The sequence below is a fragment of the Callospermophilus lateralis genome, chromosome 15 (assembly GCF_048772815.1).
Source record: "Callospermophilus lateralis isolate mCalLat2 chromosome 15, mCalLat2.hap1, whole genome shotgun sequence".
Taxonomy (NCBI): domain Eukaryota; kingdom Metazoa; phylum Chordata; class Mammalia; order Rodentia; family Sciuridae; genus Callospermophilus; species Callospermophilus lateralis.
In genome coordinates, this window is record NC_135319.1 from 82889380 (window position 1) to 82909044 (window position 19665).

The 19665-nt window shown below is 42.2% G+C and overlaps 1 protein-coding gene and 1 long non-coding RNA gene across 2 annotated transcripts in view; one reads left to right on the forward strand and one right to left on the reverse strand.

Moving 5' to 3' along the window:
- Positions 1-2242, reverse strand: part of Eif3a (eukaryotic translation initiation factor 3 subunit A) — a 36401-nt gene extending 34159 nt beyond the window's left edge. Inside the window, exon 1 of the mRNA XM_076835150.1 lies at positions 2044-2242. Within this exon, the coding sequence (XP_076691265.1) occupies positions 2044-2092 (49 nt within the window). The 5' untranslated portion in view covers positions 2093-2242. The remainder of the gene's footprint in view (positions 1-2043) is intronic.
- LOC143381478 (uncharacterized) lies at positions 1461-3510 on the forward strand. The gene is made up of 2 exons (XR_013088822.1): positions 1461-1504; positions 1745-3510. It is a non-coding gene; the product is annotated as an uncharacterized LOC143381478 (long non-coding RNA).
- Positions 3511-19665: the final 16155 nt, after the last annotated feature.

Below are 19665 nucleotides of genomic sequence, written 5' to 3' on the forward strand. Positions count from 1 at the left end.
GATCAAATGTATATAAGCTATTAGTTGGAAGTTAAAGCCTCTCTAGCCACAAAAGCCACCAAAGTACAAGGAGTCAGTACAGGACTTAAAAACTACACAAATATGATCCAAGTTTCCCCCCATAATATCCATTTCTCATTTTGACTACTTTACTCTCAAATTCTTTCCAACTTGCCCTGCATGAATCAAGTTTACTTCAACTTGGAAATTGTGGAAAAAAGATTTGAAACACATTACATCCTTTCTATTTTTAAAAAGTTACTGAAATAAACTTATATGAAGATTCCAAATGGAGTGATGAGGAAACAAGTTATGAACACAATGTAAGCAATGTTCAGGCCAAGGAGACCACAGTACTTCATCCTGCTAGCATAGACAAGAGTCTGCCAGTGAGGCATGCAACTGACCAAAATTCATCTATAATAACAGCGCAGAATAGAAATTTCATGCAAGTTATTTTGTATACCATTATAAAATTCTAAGTTTCAATATATCAAAAAAGTCATTAATTTAGCTACAGTTTAGTCTGTAGCAATAAATTTCCATTCCATTATATTTTCTTTCCTAAAAAATTTGTTTTAAATCCTTAAAGTGTCTCTTCTAGCCATTAGATTACTGTTTAGGATGGGTAGGGATCAAATCTATGTTGTAGTTTTAATGTTTTGAACACAATTATTATGCAGTTAGTCCATTCCATAGACTAGTCCCTCCCCACAAAAACTCAGTTTTATTTTAAAGTATGAAAACAACACATCTTTGATCCCGACATTATCAACAATACATTAATTTTCATTAATTTTATGTGTTGACTCCCACTGGTCTTTTCACAAAATGAAGTTTCAAACAAACTGAAGAAGAAGGAAAAAAAAAAAAAACACAACAAACTCTTGAAACATAAAACTGTTAACAGACACGGTATGTCCATCTACAACATAAAAGACCCAAAACTTGTTTGGATGTAGGAAACATGAAAATAAGAGCTACGGGTGCTTACAAAATACTTGTGTGTTCGTTTAAAAGTAGGGGGAAAAAAAAAAAAACCCTGAACAAGAAAGTTTCTGAAGAACAGAGATATGCAAAAGACATCTGCACCCCCATAATGTCCATGTAGTAAGTGCCTCTGGAACAGATCAGGGAGCACAAGTTTTTCCTGCAAGCGCGAGGGTTTAACTACCCACATGGAAATAGAAATAGCAAACAGCAGCGCTATGACAAGAGGGGAGAAAAAAACGATTTGGAAGTCAAGAGACCTTGGTTTTAGTCTCCCGGCTCAACAACTAACTGCCAGAGTGACCTTGGGGAAACATTCTCCTTCCAGGCCTCAGTTTAGGAAGGACCTTCAAGTCCCTTTATATTAACTCTGTTCCAACTTCCCTAGTTTCGGAATAGGCATTCGGACTGCCCCAATCAATGCCAGAGGAGGAGGGGAAAAAAAAAAAAAAAAACAGGAAACGGGTTAAATGGGTCAGAGGCCCCAAAGTGCACTTAAGTGGCTGGATGAAGGGTAAGTGGACCCTGACCTGGCAAAGCACCTCGCGGGTCTAGGGGGCAGAGGTGTTTGCGGGGGAGGGGGGGCGGAGGTGGACCTGCGGACTCCCGGCCTCTGGGGGAGGTGGGGCCGAGGTTCTCGCGTGCATTGTCCCCGGGAGGGAGCCATGTTTCCTCCTCCCGGGCACTCCCAGATGGCGGTCGGGGTCGCTGGGCCTAAGCGGACCAGAGCCAGGTGGTCTCTCTGCAAAGCCAGCTGGAGACGGCCGCCAGGAAGGAGCTGGACCCCGACAGGACTGTCTACTGGACCGCCGCCCAGCGTCGCACCAGCAGGCAGCAGAGGGAGTAAGGCCCGTACGACGGTTCCGATCCACGCCTCCACCCCCAGTCGCTGGGAGTGAGAAGGAAACCGTGCCAGACCCGGGCCAGGACGGCGAATGAGGCCGCAGCGACCTCGGCTCTGGGGGCAGCCCGGGCAGGAGGCAGCAGGCCTGGGCCCTCGACCTCCGAGGCCTCGGGCTGCCCCACGCCGGCGCGCCCCGACACCCTACTCACCGTTGGCGCGTTTGAGGGCATTTTCCGGCCTCTGGAAATAGGCCGGCATCTTGGCGGCAGGCGCGGCTCACCCGGCGTCAGCGAACTCCCTAGCGGCCCGGGCCGGGAGAGAAGACGAAGGGGAACAAGCGCGAGAGTCCACGCGCCGCCAGCAGTCGCCCGCGCCCAGCCGGCCAGAGACGGAAAGGAAGGAGCCACGTGACCCCCGCGCGGCGGCACCGCCGCCACCTAAGCCCCGGATGTAGGGGCTGGACTCCGCGCGCGCCACGCCCCTCCCTGCGCGCTGGCGTCACGTGCGCCGGCTGACGTGGCAGAGACTGTGGCGATTTCCGCGCGCGCTGGGATGGAGGCGCGCATGGGTCGTTAGGGAAACGATTCCCAGACCTTCACTACTCCAGCGAGGGTCAGGGTGGGAAAGGTGAGCCTGGGTCCAGAGGCTCCGCAAGGATACAAGGCAGGCGCGTACACACGATTTCATTTCCAACACGATTTGTGCGGACTCATGCGAAGTTGCCATCAGGCCCCATCAGCGAGGCTAAGTGAAAATGCTGAGTTTATTTAAGGGGAATGTGTTGAGCAGGCTTCGTTAGCCCAGTGCTGCTCCCCACCGGGAAATAGCTGTGGCACGTCCTCAACGAACAAGCTGGGGCGGGGGAGGGGGCGCGGTGAAGAACAAACGAGCAGTTATTTCGTAACTTGGTAAAATAAAGTTGGTGTCACAAGGATTGCCTGGGAAATGGAGGCTCCCCAAGGTGGCGAGCAGGGGCAGAGCAACCTGTCATAGAGCAAAAGCCCTGGAGCAGATCAGGCTTGCATGTTTGAAAATACATGAGTGTCGTCGCCTTTACATATGGGGCACGTCACAAACAAACGTGAGAAAAATGTGTGTTAGTGGGGAAAAAAAATATAATGCTCACAGATTAAACCGAATCAAATTCTCAAGCCCTTGGTATGAAACTAAGATGAATTCAGAAAGAAATATAGAAAGCTGTGGAATAAACTTTGCAAGAGTATTGCACATTTTGTAATAATAGGCGGAATATGTGAATTAGTGAAGGGATACTACATCAATAAATGAAGAAAACAATGCACATAACAAGCATTTTTCATTCCTTCTCCTCAAAGAGGTGTTTTTATTATTATTTAACTAAGTTTATTGCTATAAAGAAAGAAAATTTGGAAAATGCAATCCTGGACCAAAAACTAAATGCTTTTTTTTTAAAAAAAAAAAAAAAAAAAAAAAAGGCTATTTTTAAATTAGTGTCAGAGGTATTCTTTCTCCAAAATGCTTAGATCATTGTATATGCATTAGCTTAGTTGGCCCCCAAAATAAGAGCCAGTCAGGGGTTATATAAAAGCCCCACAAGTACTAAGAAGCTATAGGAACTGTTTTATAGGCAAGATCAAGGGACTTGTTTGTGTATATTATAATTAAGTCAAAATTAAAGAGTCAAACATAAAAGCAAATAGTTCTTTCATGTGTTTTATGTAAAAAAAGAAAACCTACTTAGTAGACCATAGAAAGATGCAAGCTGAATAAAATGAAACCTGGCTTAAATATCAGAACATGCTTTCAAACATTCTTGACTTTCTATTATCATACCTCAAAGAAAATGGCAAACTGGACTCATTTATTATTATTTGGTAAACCTAAAAGCAAACAAACACTAAAAAGTTGAGGGGTAAAGTAAAATCCAATATTCCTACACATTGATTTTTTTCCCTTTCAAATTATTTAAAGTATATGAAGCATTTGGTAATAGATAATAATTATGTAAGTGCAATAAATAAAATTATTTAGAATCTAAGGCTGGGCACAGTGGCTCTAGCCTCCAGCAGCTCAGGAGGCTGAAGTGGAGGATCACTTGAATCCAGCCTGGGCAACATACTCTATCTCAAATAGAAAAAGTGTTTAGCACTGATTTTATGAATGAGTAAAGGCATAATGTCAATTTTCAGGATATTACGTATTAGGGTCAACCAACAGTTCCAACTTATTTGGAACCATCTAAGAGCCATAATGTTGAATGCTATAGATTAAAAAAAAAAAAAAAAAAAAAGTGCAAGAGTTAATGATTCCCACCAAGGCAGTGGCACATGCCTGTAATCCCAGTAGCTTGACTTGGAGACTGAGACTGGAGGTGAGTTAAAAGCCAGCCTCAGCAATTTAGCAAGGCCCTGTCTCAAAAAAAAAAAAAAAAAAAAAAAAAATGAATAAAAAGGTCTGGGGATGTGTCTTAGTAGTTAAGCACGGCTAGATTCAATCCCTATCAAAAAAAGAAGAGTTAATGATTCCCTAGTTGACAATGGGGACACAATGAGAGTGAAGATGGGGTCTAATTTGACCAGGAGAAAACCATAATTACTTGCTGTTGCTCATTTAGTAGAAAACAGTCAAATTGAATATGATGGGAAATATTCTAAGCATGCTAAAAGGAAGTAGTCAGACTGAAGATTTTTATCCTAATCAAGTTACTTTTGTAGTGCATGTGATTGATAATTTCTCTAATACAATGTTTTAGGGGTTTAAAGAGGGTTTTTCCTTTTCTGTGGTTTGTTTGTTTGTGGTACTGGGGATTGAACTCAGGGTCTCACATAGGCTAGGTAAGCACTCTACCTCTGACCTATGTCCCCAGCAATTTTTTATTTTTTATTTTGAGACAGGGTTTCAAATTACCTTGCTGGCCTTGAAGTTGCCATGCTCCTATGCTCAGCCTCCCTAGTAGCTGGGATTACAGGCATGCACCATCATGCTGGGTTTATTTCAAGGTTTATGTTCCTGCGTTAGTGGAGTAAAGATTCCCCAAAAACCAGTTGTTAGAGACATTATAAAGGCACTATTTTTGCAACATAATATCAAACAGGTTTAAAACAAGTATTATAAAATAAGTGTGGTGTTGGATTCCTGTAATCCTAGCTCCCTGGGCAGCTGAGCCGAGATGATCGCAAGTTTGAGGCCAAGCCTCACCAATTTAGCAAGACCCTATCTCAAAAAGGACTGGGAATGTAGCTCAGTGGTAAAGTGCTCCTAGATTCAATCCCCAGTATCAAATATGTTCTGCAATTTACAGGGTAGTCATATTGATGAACATAACGAATTTCAGAGAGATAAGCTGTGACTCGCAGTAATACATTCATTTAACAAACCTTTATCAAGTGCATACCATGTACCAGGCATGGTAGTTACACCTGCCATGATACCTGATAAGTATGTGAGTGATAGAAGTGAACGCGACATACTAGCTTCCTGCCTTCCAGGACTTGGAGTCTTAGGGAAAATCCAGTCTTCAAACATTGCAGAAGCTCCATGAAGAGACACACCACTGTGATAAAGGCCCCATGCATCTCAGCCCTTCTCGCCACACTGTCTTTCAGTGTTCTAGTCAGCTTCTCCTCCAACTTGATGTATGCCATCAATTCACTTGGAACATTCTTCACATCACCTATTCTTTGTTCTTATATTGGGTTCCACTTAAATGTCAATTCACAATCCTTCCTTGGCCCCCAGATTAGCTTAGATGCCAAGGCAATAAGCACCAATAACATCCTATCTTACCCCTGCTCATTCTAAGCTCAGAGTGAAAATAACCAAATTTGTAATTCTCACTACTAAATCTTTCATGCCTGACAGAACATGGGCAGATATTCTATTCTAAAAAATATAGGAGAGAAAAATGAATGATTGCCCATACATTTATATAAGATAACTTCTGTATCTGTGAGGAAGTAAGAAGACAATTGAAATCCAATGTGTCTTTCTAGTTCATAGAGCATCTACCCAGCTACTGTGAGCTCCCAAGTATATACCAAAGCACCAGTACACAAATATTAATGAAGAAACAGTAATGTTCCTCACTCAAAGCTTCTAATTGCACTGGTTCTGAGTCTGGATACACCAAAGTCCATTTGTGATTTTCTGAGGACATCATTCAACAATATCATGCTTTCCTACACCTAAGTATCCCTTCCCTTCCTCCCATCCCACTCACACTAACCTCACTGACTGCTGCCAATACTTCAAGCCTCAGCCCAAAAAAACCTTCCTCTGCAAAGCTTTTCAAACTGCAGGGCAACTTAGCTGCCCCTTTGCCTATGTTCTTCAATCACGCCACTATTTATTCCACCACTGGCCCCATCTGTGGGCACCCTGCCAACCCAGCAGCCTTCTCAAGGAGTGACTGAATCCCTATGTCAAACAACTGACTCCTAGAGACAAGATGAGGAACCAAGAAGCTCTTCCCACTAGCTAGCTCCAATCATTCTCTTTCTTTCCTCCCTTAAACTCTGACCTTTTAAGATCATACTGTGGTCAAGCTGGACCCCCTGCTACCCTTCTGAGTCACTGCCTTTATAGGGTCTTCAGATCACAGACCACATCCTCCATTCCTTGACTCAGTTCTTGCTCCTGTCACTCTTGGCAACACTAATGTCATAATTATTGGTGATTTCCTTTTTATTTAGATGATCCAACATCCTGGCCACTTCACCTTCACAGCTGTGTCCTCTGCCTTATCTCAGCCACTCACACATGGGGTCATACCTAGAGTCTGGAACAGGAATTGTCAAACTCTGCAAAGGCCAGATAGCTTTGTGAGCCAGGAAGTAATGTCTAATGTCTTCAATTATTTGACCAGGTGCTCTTGCTGTGTCCTCCCCCTTACACTTTAAAATGTAGAGATCATTCTTAAATTGTACAAAAAACAGCATCAGGCTAAATTTGGCCCACAGGCCATAGTTTGCTGACCCCTACACTAGACCTTGTCATGCCTACAATCTCAGTTCCCAAAATCTTGATTTCAAGCATCTCAGCTTCTGGCCACCAACTCCTATGTTTTTTATACCTGAACTCCAACAACCCTTCTGCTTCACAGGGACCTGTAATCTATTCATCAATTCTGTGTTCCTAACTGGGACAAAGTAATCCCAGCTACTTGGGAGGCTGAGGTAGGACGATAATGAGTTCAAGGCCAGCCTGGGCAACAATACAAGACCCTGTCTCAAAAAAATAAAAGAAAAAATCTACATCTCCCATATTTCCTCCTTTCCTGACTTAGATTTGATTCCTTTCTTGCTCCTCTCTCCCTTTATTGTAATCACCTGGAAAACTTCCAACCCCAGTCAAATCCCACCTTTATTTTTTCCTACATCCTATTTTGGTCAGAGAAAGACATACAACCTTGGTGGCATGTCTGACTTTGAATTAAGACTACAATCCTCAAGGAGCACCTTGTTTTTTTTTTTTTGTTGTTGTTGTTGTTTGTTTGTTTGTTTGTTTGTTTTATTGGTTGTTCAAAACATTACAAAGCTCATGACATATCATCTTTCATACATTTGATTCAAGTGAGTTATGAACTCCCATTTTTACCCCAAATACAAATTGCAGAATCACATCAGTTACACATTCAAAATTTTACATAATGCCATATTAGTAACTGTTGTATTCTGCTGCCTTTCCTATCCCCTACTATCCCTCCTCCCCTCCCCTCCCATCTTCCCTCTCTACCTCATCTGCTGTTGTTCAGTTCTCTCCTTTGTTCCCCCCCCTTCCCCTCACAACCTCTTATATGTAATTTTGTGTTACATTGAGGGTCTCCTACCATTTCCATATGCTTTCCCTTTTCTCTCCCTTTCTCTCCCCGCACTCGTCTCTGTTTAAAGTTAATCTTTTCCTCATGCTCTTCCTCCCTGAAGGAGCACCTTGTTGATGAAGGAGCTGTCAAACTATAGGGGTTCAACCCCTCCATTGCCTTGATGCACCCTTCGGTTGGCTTCCAGGATGACCCTTTTCTGATTTTGATTTTTTTTTCAATCTTTGCTGACAACTGCTCACTTGTGTGTCCACGATGCTCTGAACTTTGAGGTTGAACTATTCCAGGGCTCAAGCCTCTGGACCCTGCCCTCCTCCAGCTACAGTCATCTCTCGGTTCTAGATCATGGCTTTCAAAATCAACTCTCCACAAAAGTACATTGCCAGCCTTGACCTCTCTCCTGAAAGCCAGACCTGTAACACCTGATGCCCATTTCACACATTGGCTAAGTACTGAACACACTGTATGCTCATAACCTGCTCCCAACCAGACTCCTGGTTTCCTGTCTCCAGTATTCTCCTGTCACCTTCTCCATGTTAATTATGGCAACCTTATTCTCCCACTTGCTCAGGTAAAAAATACTGGGAACATCCTTGACTTTTTCTAACACATCCCCACCTCTAATCAATCCATCCAACAGACCCCATATCTATGACCTCCATGGCTACCACATGGTTGGAGTCATGCCAGGTGATTACTCCTTTTTATCTAAGATGAAATAGCTTGCTAACTTATCTGTTAACTTCTTAGCCCTCTTCTCTTTATTCTGCATATAGCAAATAGAGGAACTCTTTTCAAAAATGAGATCAGAGTCCCCTGATCAAGACCCTATAGTTTTACAGCTCACTTGGTAAAAGTCCTCACAATGGCATGCACAGTCTGTCCCTACAGTGTCTCCCCTGTGATTTATTGTTTTCCCACCACCACAATGTCACCTTTTTAATGAGGTCTTCTCTCACCTCTTATTTATTGAGGTTCTAGGGATTGAACCCAGGGCCACTTTACCATCAAGCTACATCCCCAATCCCTGCCCCCTTTTTGCTTTTTATTTTATTTTGAGAGAGAGTCTCACTAAGTTGACGGAGCTGGCCTGGAACTTGCAATCATCCTTCCTTAGCCTCCTGATTTGCAGGATTACAGGCATGCACCACCACACCAGTCTGGTTCCCACACCTCTTTAAATTAGAACTTCCCTTTCTCCATACTTCCCAGCACCCTTTTTTAAAATATTTACTATTTTTTTCGGTTGTAGTTGGACACAATACCTTTATTTTATTTACTTATTTTTATGTGGTGCTGAGGATCGAACCCAGTGCCTCACGTGTGCTAAGCGAGTGCTGTACCCCTGAGCCACAACCCCAGCCCCAAGACCCTTTTAAAAAAAATTTTTTTTAGTTGAACATGGACACAATACCTTTATTTTACATATTTACCTAATTTATGTAGTGCTGAGGATCGAACCCAGTACCTCATGTGTGCAAGGCAAGTGATCTACCACTGAGCCACAATCCCAACATCCTTAACACCCTTTTTTATTTTCCTTTATAGTACTTATCACCATCTGACCCCCGATATATTTTATTTATTGTCCATCCCTGTAGAATATATAAGCTTAATTAAGGCAAGGGGTTTCATGTCCATTTTGTTCTCTGCTGTTTTTGTAACACCTATAACAGTACCTGGCACATAATAAGCCTTCAGTAAATATTTGCTGCGTAGATGATCTAGTTGATTAAAAGAAACTTCCTAAACTTGGCATGGTGTGCACTTTAATTCCAGCTATCTGGGATGCTGACCCTATAGGATCGCTTAAGCCCCGTGATTTGAAGACCAGCCTAGGCAACACAGCAAGACCTTGTCTCAAAACCAAAAAAAAAAAAAAAAAAAAGGCCTCCTATATTATGATTGACTATTTGCATATTGATCTCCCTTGAAGGTGACAACCGGGACAGCTCATCATTGTGCACAGACAGTGCCTGGTACATGATCAACACACACAAGGTGTTTGTTCAGTGTGTGTTTCAGAGCCCCTTAATCATTCCAACTTCAAGATAACAAGGTCCAGGCTGTGTGCGTGCGGAGGACTGAGCTAGCTCGCAGTAAACACCTCTTTGCTGCTTACATCGATCTTGGTCTCTGGTGGTCTTTTAGGGGTCCCAAATTCAAGCATAACATATGGGGGCTCATCTGGGATCCCCCTTATAAGCCTACCCAGACACCTCAATCAAGAGGTGATGAAAACCCGGCTGGTATACAAGTCTTTTAGGTAGAAACTTTAAAAGAGCATTATATCAAGCTTATTTTCTAAAGTTGTATGAAGCACCCATCCCCGGATGACAATCTGATTTTCCCCAACCAGACTTCAAATGGAACTGACTTCTAAAAGGGAACTCACGTCCCCCACGTCGTTCCCCACGTCATTGAGCCCCCTCACGTTCGACACCCCCTTTCAGCTCTGAAGCAGCCAGAATGAGCCATCGCCCCTTCTCCTTATAGCAATAAGGAGTTCCTAAAATTAGAGGGGGGAATGAAGCCAGAAATAGATAGATAGTGTAATTAGATAAATCGACTCAGGTTGGATCTAAGAGGCCAATTTTGAGTGAGTTTGGGAAGTTGAAGACTGTCCCCTGAGGGTTACTGTTTACCAAGATGTAGAGCCTGCCCAAATAGACCCCAACTGAGGGAAACATGTTTGGTTCCCAAGTTTCCAGACAAAGAGGGGAATGAAAAACCAGCCTCTACCTCAGAGCAAAGCCTGTCCAAGAAAGGGGGCATGACCCTTGTCCTTGGAAAAGTCCACAGAACACTCCTAGGTACATACCCACCCTGCTGAGTTGTTTATCTACAAATAACAGAGAGATCTGCTGCCTCAGGTGTCCCTGACTCAGTCAGGCTAGGTGAAGACCCATAGCAATCCCCTAGCAACTACCAATCAGCATGAGACAGGGAAAATACCTGGGATGCCAGATGACCCTCCCAGTAGTTTATGGTGATTGATAACATGTTGGGAAAACATGTAGTTGAGCACCTACTCCCCTCATGGCTTAAATCAATCAGTTCAAACAAATCCCCTCTTGTACTAACCAATCACACTTACCCAACTTGTTCCTGCCAGTGAATGTGCAAATCATGTTTTAGAGTTGTTTTATGATTTTTCTCGCGGTGTATGATGATTTGCTGAGAGATGCTATGATGTATGTGAAGTCCCTGCCTTCCCCAAAGAGTGTATAAAACTGCTGCAAACCCTGAGCTCGGGGCCTCTCAGCGTCACCAGTTGCTGTGTGCGCCCGGAGCACTGAGCTAGCTCGCAATAAACACCTCTTTGCTGCTTACATCAAAAAAAAAAAAAAAAAAAAAAAAGATAACAAGATCCAAAATCTTATAGCCTTGCGTTCTTTTTTTTTTTTTTAATTTTTAGCTGTAGATGGACACCTTTATTTAGTTATTTATTTTTTATGTGGTGCTGAGGATCGAACCCAGTGCCTCACACATGCTAGGCCAGTGTTTTACCACTGAGCCACAACCCCAGCCCTAGCTTTGCAGTCTTAACCATGACAGTGTCCAGATGGGGTTGAAATCTTTTCAACAGGGATATAACAAGGGCAGAGGGGAGCACATTGTGCCTGGCAATTCTCATTGGATCTCTGAGTTCTGGAAATTTACAGCAGGAAAATTGGAATGCAAATTCAATTGAATGTATTTTTAGCAGAAACATATCCTGTCAGTGTTAGCTACTTATTGAGAGAAATACATTTTACGCTCATCCATTAACATTCTGTTAGGCCTTAGGAGAAGGCTGAGGGGAAAAGGGGGAACATGTTTATGAGAACTGGTACATGAGACTGCTCCCTAATTTGTTCATTGAGTAACACTTGTCACTGTTGACAAGCCACGAAGCCCAGCTTCTGCTTGGGGTTTTGGGAGGCCATGTCCAAAGCTATACTAACCAACTAAGCCACAAAAGTGGAGTGAGTAAGACTGAGCATAGAGGTTCAGGGTGTGGTTTGAAAACAAGCTTCTCTGTTAAGTATGTTAAACATGATTACAAGGAAATGTGGAGACACAGGGCGTGAGCTTTCATGTTGGGGAGGCAGAGATTAGATGATATTTGCGTGGACCTTTTCCTTGTATTATCTTTTCACGGAGCAACTTTAAGTGGCATCTCCTTAGAGAACCCTTACCTAACAATCTGAATCTGAAGACCATGCTGTTGGAATTCCTGCAGAGCACTCACAGTTAACTGCAGTTTTCTTCATTTCCTTGATTACTGTTGTCTCTTCACAGTAGACAGTAAGTTTTAAGGGGTCAAGTTTGGTTCAATTTTGTGTCTTGCCTGGTACAGAGCACTCACTCCATACATAATGTGATATATGAATAAACAAAAGGAGTGAAGATTGTAGTAGACAGAATTCTAAGATGTCTCCAACATTCCCATCCTCTGTTGTACAGAGGGGTTCCCATGCCCTACCTAATCCCTGGAGATTAGGTTATGTTTTATGTTACGGTCGTCTTTAAGAAGGAGAGATTGGGGGCTGAGTTGTGGCTCAGTGGTAGAGTGCACACCTAGCATGTGCAAGGTTCTGGGTTCGATCCTCAGCACCACATAAAAGTAAATAAAAAATAAAGATATTATGTACAACTACAACTGAAAAAAAGAGAGAGAAGAAGAAGAAGAAGGGGAGATTACTTGAGCAGGCCCAATCAATCACAAGAGCTTTTAAATCTGGGCCAATAGGTCATCTGAGCTTGTGGAAGGAAGAGATGCCAAGCAGCAGCAATAGTACAGGAAGGGAGCTCAGTGACAGGGAACTGCAGGTGATCTGGAAAGACTGAGGGTGACCAACAGCCTTCCAGAGAAACAAAGGTCTCCTTCCCACAACCACAAGGACCTGAATTCTATCAATATTCTGAGCTTGGAACTCCTTCCTGGAGCTTCCAGGGAGGAATGCAGCCTAGCTTTTACCTCGATTCTAGCCTAGCAAGACCCTAAGCAGAAAACCCAGTCATGTTGTACTTGGACCACTGACCCACAGAACTGGGAACTCATGAGCAGGTATTGCTTTAAGCCTCTAGTTTGTTAATTTGTTATGTAGCAATAGAAAACAAATATAGAGAAACAGTTTTCTCAAATTAATTTTTAGAGAAACAACAGTAAAATGCTAATAAAATTTAAAATTCTAAAGCTACTTTGCTCAGGGATGTAGCACAGTGGCAGAGCATTTGTCTAATATATATGAGGCTCTGGCTCCATCCCCAGCACTGCAAAAAGGAAAAAAAAAAAAAAAAAGAAGAAGTTTAGAGCTACCTTGCCTTGTGTGACATGAAAAGGAAGGCACCATTCAATGTAGGAAAAGGTCTAGACTGTGTAAGGCTACAAATTCAGACTGCTCAAGCAAAAACCTTACAGGGAAGCTGAGTTGAAGATCATGTGATTGGGGTTTATATTGAATTCCACCTATGGAAAATGTGTGGGGGGGTCCCTCGTCCACGTGACCAGACAGGTTTGGGCATTTTCTAAATCTGCTCCTAGTACCAACAACTACTTACTCTTTTCTGTGGATCAAGGAGCCAGCAGGCTGTGCAGTATATTAGTGACAGGCAGATTTGGGACTGATGTCCTTTGGAAAGCCTGCTGGTGAGATAGGCTCTGACTGGTGACTGGGAGCTTAGATTTCAGCAATGGGCCACCATTCCCAGAACCCACAAGAGTGTTGACTTTACTAAACTATGTGTATAAATTATGGGGTTCATGCTGAGAATCTGGAATTTAGGTAGGTGCTAGGCAGGGGGTTGCCTACATGACTGGTCCCCAATAAAATCTGGCACTGAGTTCTAATGAGCTTCCCTGGTCAACAGCATTTAACAAGTGTTGTCACAACTTGTTGCTGGCATCCTGTGGGACTCCACTGGGAGAGGACTCTTGAAGCATGGGCCTAATTTTCTCTGGGCATCAACCCTGTCACCTTCTCCCTTTGCTTTTGGAGACTGGGGGGCTGGGGTTGTGGCTCAGTGGTAGAGCGCGTAATAAACCATATCCATGAATACCATGAATACAGCTGCATGTTGAATCCTATGAGTCCTTTAAACAAATCATCGAATCTGGGGTGGTCTCTCCTTATCTACAAATGTTGCATAAAGATTTTTCCTGATTCAAGCCTTTATTAGGGAAGCACAGAGAAGAGTATGATTACTCCCACTTAATCACTGAGAAAACAAGCACAGAACATCATCATGAGTGAGGTTTCGCAGCTAAGATGGAATTTGAACTCAGTCTATTCCCATGCCCCAGTCTGTGACAGCACAGAGATCAGTCTTGAAGCTAAGGTTGGATGGGAATGCCTCCTTTCTCCCTCTCTCCACCTACTCTTTTCTCCTTAACTATGGCAAACCTGTCTGGCAGGTCTGACAACACAAACTGATGAAATAGGAGGGAGGGAGACATCATTTCCAGTCATCCCCTTCCTATAAACAATGTCTCCACAGCTGGCCTTATGTCCCACCCCTCGGAGCCACTCAGCCTTCATTATCCTCCCCGTCCTTGCACCTACCACCATCTCCCTCAAATCCTTTGTTTCCTTCTCCTTCTCCCTCATTTATTTTCTGAATTCTTCCTATGTGCCAGAGACAAAGTTAGCACCTATAGGCCTTGGCCACAGGGGCCTGCTCCCTAACTTATTCATTGAGGAACTATTTGAGTGCCTACCCTGGGGCAAGGACAAGGAACAAGGAGAGGCAATAAATCCAACACTTCTATTCCATTCCAATCCTGAGACTCTTTACCTTTTTCTCTCACATTTGGATGTCTAGTTCTGAATTTCCAAAAGCAATAAAACTGGCCATGACTTCCCTCTCCCTTTCTGTTTTTCAGCCTGATTAGGAGAAAATTTCAGACAAGAAATCTGCTTTGATCACCTCTGTACCCATCTCCCTAGCCTTTAGCTATGTCACAGACTGTTTTATGAATGTTTGCACAGTGCACATCATGCAAGGGAAATTGTTATACTAACCCTGTGTTCTTGCAAATTTAGTGAAAAATTATTCCCCAAGCCCAAATACCACACAAAATTGTTTTGAGATAAATGTATCTCTGTGAGATTCAGTCAATGACCTTGATAATGTGAAAAGAATAGTAGATCTGGGGTATATGGATTTAATGTATTCTCTCATATTTCTTATTTGCCTTATTTCATTGAATCTAGAAATGCCATTAATGGTGAAGCATCATTATTGTACATACCACTAAGGGGAAAAAAACCTGCTACCAATAGTAATTATAAAATGCATTGCAGTTTTTGAGAATATTTAATTTGAACTACTGAAAACAATCAAATACTGTATTTTGAAATTTTGAATTATAAATAAAAGGGGGAAGGAAAAATTGACGAAGTTTTGCCCAACTCAAGTAAACACTCGAGGCTGGGGATGTAGCTCAGTGCTCACCTAGCTTGTGTGAGGCACTGGGTTCGATCCTCAGCACCACATAAAAATAAAATAGAAATACTGTGTCCACCTAAAGCTAGAAATAAACAAATAAATATTTAAAAAAGAAAACACTCGGACAGGGATGTAGCTTAGTGATAGCTCACATGCCTTAGCACATTACAGGACCTAAGTTTTATGCCTAGAAAACTGAAAATAAAGAAAAGATAAAAGGAGGGAAGGAAGGGAAGGAGGAAGGAAGGAAAGAAGAAAGAAAGAAAATGCTATTAGCAAATGAGTTTTTTCCAAAGTTTTTCTATGGTATTTTTATAGGCATGGAGTCCAAATAGTGTATTTAATATATATCTGTATTAAATATGAACTTTAAATATTTGTAAATATTTATATTTGAATTCTTATTATACAGTTCATATATGAATATATTCTCATTTTAAAAGGTTGGAAAACCATGGGGGTGCATACCCCAAACTTTACTTCCCACCATTTCCCCACATGCTTCCTCTGAGGAAGTTTGGCGTATGGTTACCTCATCCTACAAATAACCAGATCAGCTTAGAGTTTTGCTTATACATGGGCTTATAGTAAGTTAGTCAACACATGTCTGTTACTGGACTACAGTCTAGGCTGCTGGCCATTTGAAAGCCAATATTTGGGAGACAAGAGTTTGAAGAAATTAGGCTTATTCGAGGGCCAGCATCTTGAGAGATGGAGGGGCTGTCACCCTCAAAACTTCATCTTGGAGGACTCAGGAGCACATGGGGCTTTCATAGGGAGGATAAGGAAAAGATGGACAGGAAGGTCCATCTGAGGGGGGTCTTCATCATCCCAGACATGCATCTCTTTTTTTCTTCTTTGGCATATCACTATGAAACTTGATCTCCAGAGGCTTCTGTAGTCATTTTAAGGGAAACATTACTTCCATGTAAGTTAAATCTCACAGCTATTTACATACTTTGTGTTAGTTTATGCACTGGGTTAAAAGAACAAGTTATCTGAAGGTCAGCAGATATCTTGGGCTCTATAAATGTAAAGAAAGATTACTTAGCAACTAATACCTTGACCATTTAGGTGGGGCTTCTCTCTAGAATTAGGAATGCTGGGTAAGAAGGAAAGAGGTATATTTGCCAAAGTTAGGGAGGGGAAGAACCCTGCAGAAAGGCAAAGGGAAGGGAAGGGAAGGGAAGCAAAGGACAACTCCCAAAGTGTCAGTCACTGTTACAGTCTCCTACATAGTTTCATAGCATTCTACAGTATGAAATGGAGCCTCTTTTTTTTTTTTTTTTTTTTTTGTACTAGAGATTTAAAGCAAGGGCACTTTACCACTGGGCCACATACCCAGCCTTTTTTTTTTCCTTTCTTTTTCTTTTCTTTTTTGAGACAAGTTCTCACTATGTTGCTTAGGGCCTCGCTAAGTTGCTGAGGTTGGTTTTGAACTTGCAATTCGATCCTCCTGTCTCAGTTGCTGGAATTACAGGCCTGTGCCACCATACCCATTTGTACCATAATTTTAAAAAGTTTATTCATTAATGTATTATTTAGGTAATTCTCACATTTTTAAAGTTATCAGTAGCACTGCATAAACAACATTGGCCAAGCATTTTTGTATGCTTGATTATTTCTTAAAAGTAATTGTGGGAGTCAGGCCCCTGCAATTCACTGATAATAAGACAGATAGAGGGCTGGGGATGTGGCTCAAGTGGTAGCGCGCTCGCCTGGCATGCGTTTGGCCCGGGTTCGATCCTCAGCACCATATACAGACAAAGATGTTGTGTCTGCCAAATACTAAAAAAAAATAGATAAAAAAAAAAAGACAGATAGATACTTTAGAATTTACTAGGAAAAATAAAAATAATAAGACTTTAATTGCATGTTGAGTATGTGGCAGTTCATACTGATTTCACTAGGAAATTACTAGTTGTATTCAATACAGGTTTTATGCATTTAAAGAAAATATGTTAATTAATGAAGACTTTTTAGAAGATAGAGTATCTATATCTATTAAAATTTAAAAGTACATACCCAGCTGAGTGTGGAGGCACAGACCTGTAATTCCAGCAGCTTGGGAGGCTGAGCAGGAGGATCAAAAATTCGAAGCCAGCCTCAGTGAGACCCTGTCTCTAAATAAAATACGAAATAGGGCTGGGGATGTGGCTCAGTGGTCAAGTGCCCCTGAGTTCAATCCCCGGCACCAAAAAAAAAGTGAATACCCAGCAATTTACTTTTTAAAAAATTGAGATAGGACTCACTAAGTTACCCAGGCTGGCCTTGAACCTGCAGTCCTACTGGAGCAGCCTCCAGAGTAGCTGGGATTACAGGAATGCTCCTCCATGTCCAGCATATTTCTTTTTTTCTTTTTTTTTTTTTAGAGAGAGAGAGAATTTTTTAATATTTATTTTTTAGTTATGGGCGGACACAACATCCTTGTTTGTATATGGTGCTGAGGATCGAACCCGGGCCGCATGCATGCCAGAGGAGCGCGCTACCGCTTGAGCCACATCCCCAGCCCCCAGCATATTTCTTAAGGGTTTGTTTCTAATTGTCACATGCTATGGTCTCTTCCAAAATTCATATGTTGAAATCCTAAACCCTAAATTGATGGTATTAGGATGTGGGGCCTTTTGACGTTAATTAGATCGTGAAAGTGGGGCCTCCCGTGAATATAAGCTTATAAATAGGCCTGGGAGAGATCTCTCAATCTTCTGCTACGTGATGTTACAGTGAGCAGACAGCTGTATATGAAGAAATGTGCTTTTATCAGACACTAAATCTGCTGACACCTTGATCTTGGACTTCCCAGCCTACAGAACTGTAAGAAATAAATTTCTGTTGTTTAGAAGCCACCTAGTTTATGGTATTTTGTTATAATAGATTGAAGGGGCTAAGGCATTCCAGAGCCCCAGGGTTTACTCTTTGGCCATCAAACAAATCCAAGTAGATTATGAAGTAAGTTCTGGATCATTCCACTTCCATTTGTGACTAACTATCACAGCCTCACAGATCACTGTGGAAGACTGTCTTTGTGGTCTGGGCCCCAGTATCTTTACTCAGAGCATAGATACTTCTGCTGGTTCTTGGAGGAGGATGGAAGACCTCACTGAGTCACTGGTAAACTCTGTAAACCAGGACTTTTGATCTGGCCCCTATGCCCAGAGTATGCAAGGGGTGGGGGCTAACTACCCCAGGAACAGCAGATCAGGACTGGTTCCAAGGTCCATCATTCCACACCTGTCTCCTGTCACCTTTTCTCCTTGGAGGTATTGGAATCACCTAGTGAGTCTAGCACATTTCCTCTCAAAACCCTCCAAACACAAAATAATGTGATTGTAGATCTTAATTCCAGACAAAGGAGTGATTGCCTGTTCATGGGAGACTATCTAAGTGAAAACAAGGGTTCAAATCTTTACTGCAGAGAAAAGAAGGGGCTACCTTTAATGATTCAAAGTTTTTGTTTTTAGCTGCTCTTTTGCAAAAGAGGAGGGGAAAACCCCACAGAAATACAATCTCTGACCAGGCTCCACATATCTAATATAAATTGCCTAAGAGCATCTGCTTGGTTGGCTGGGGCAATCATAACGAGTTTCTCATAGTTTGGGAAGCTAGAAGCCTGAGACCAGAGTATGTTGTCAGGTTTCTGCAGCCCTCCGCTTGGCTCGCAGCAGCCACCAGGAGGTGGCTGTCTCTTGTGTTTATGTTTCTTCTTATCATAAGGTCACTTTGTTAGATTGGATTAGGGGACACCCCAATGGCTTTGTTTAACTTAATCACCTCTCTAAAGGCCCTGTCTCAAATACAGTCACATTCTGAGGTACTGGGTGTGAGAGTTTCAAAATAAATTTTTTTTTTTTTTTTTTTTTAAAGAGAGAGTGAGAGAGGAGAGAGAGAGAGAGAATTTTAATATTTATTTTTTAGTTTTTGGCGGACACAACATCTTTGTTTGTATGTGGTGCTGAAAATTGAACCCGGGCTGCACGCATGCCAGGCGAGCGCGCTACCACTTGAGCCACATCCCCAGCCCTCAAAATAAATTTTGAAGGGACACAATTCAGCCTATAACAGTAACTGAAATATGTTAAGATTCTATAATTTTCCTGGTTGATTGGATGGTGTATTTAAAGTAGGGACTTCAGATTCATGTGAAGGTTATTAAAGGAAGTTCACAAGAGGGTCTATTTTCCTTATAAATGCTTTGTAAAACCTTACTAAATATTGCAAAGACCGATGACACCTGAGTACAAGTATATACTTGGCTTCCAAACTGATTCCGAATCTGCATCTCCTCAACCCCAATACTGCTTATTTTCTGTGAGAACTGGATATATAAATAGCTACTCCCTATGACAGTAAGCATAGGGAATCCAAAGGCGCATAGTTCATGGTGCTGCCCTCAGCCTAGTGGGAGAAACAGAAGAGCCATATACACACCTATGTATACTCGAATGAAAAAATGTTATCCTAGCTCTGTGGCCAAATGCTATCAAACCCTGGAAGAGGAAGAGATTAGTTTTGCTTAGGTTTAACCCAGAAATGGCATTGAAATCTTGATGATGTCAAATTTCCCAAGGTTAAAAGCAAGTAGAACAAGGAACTTGCACAA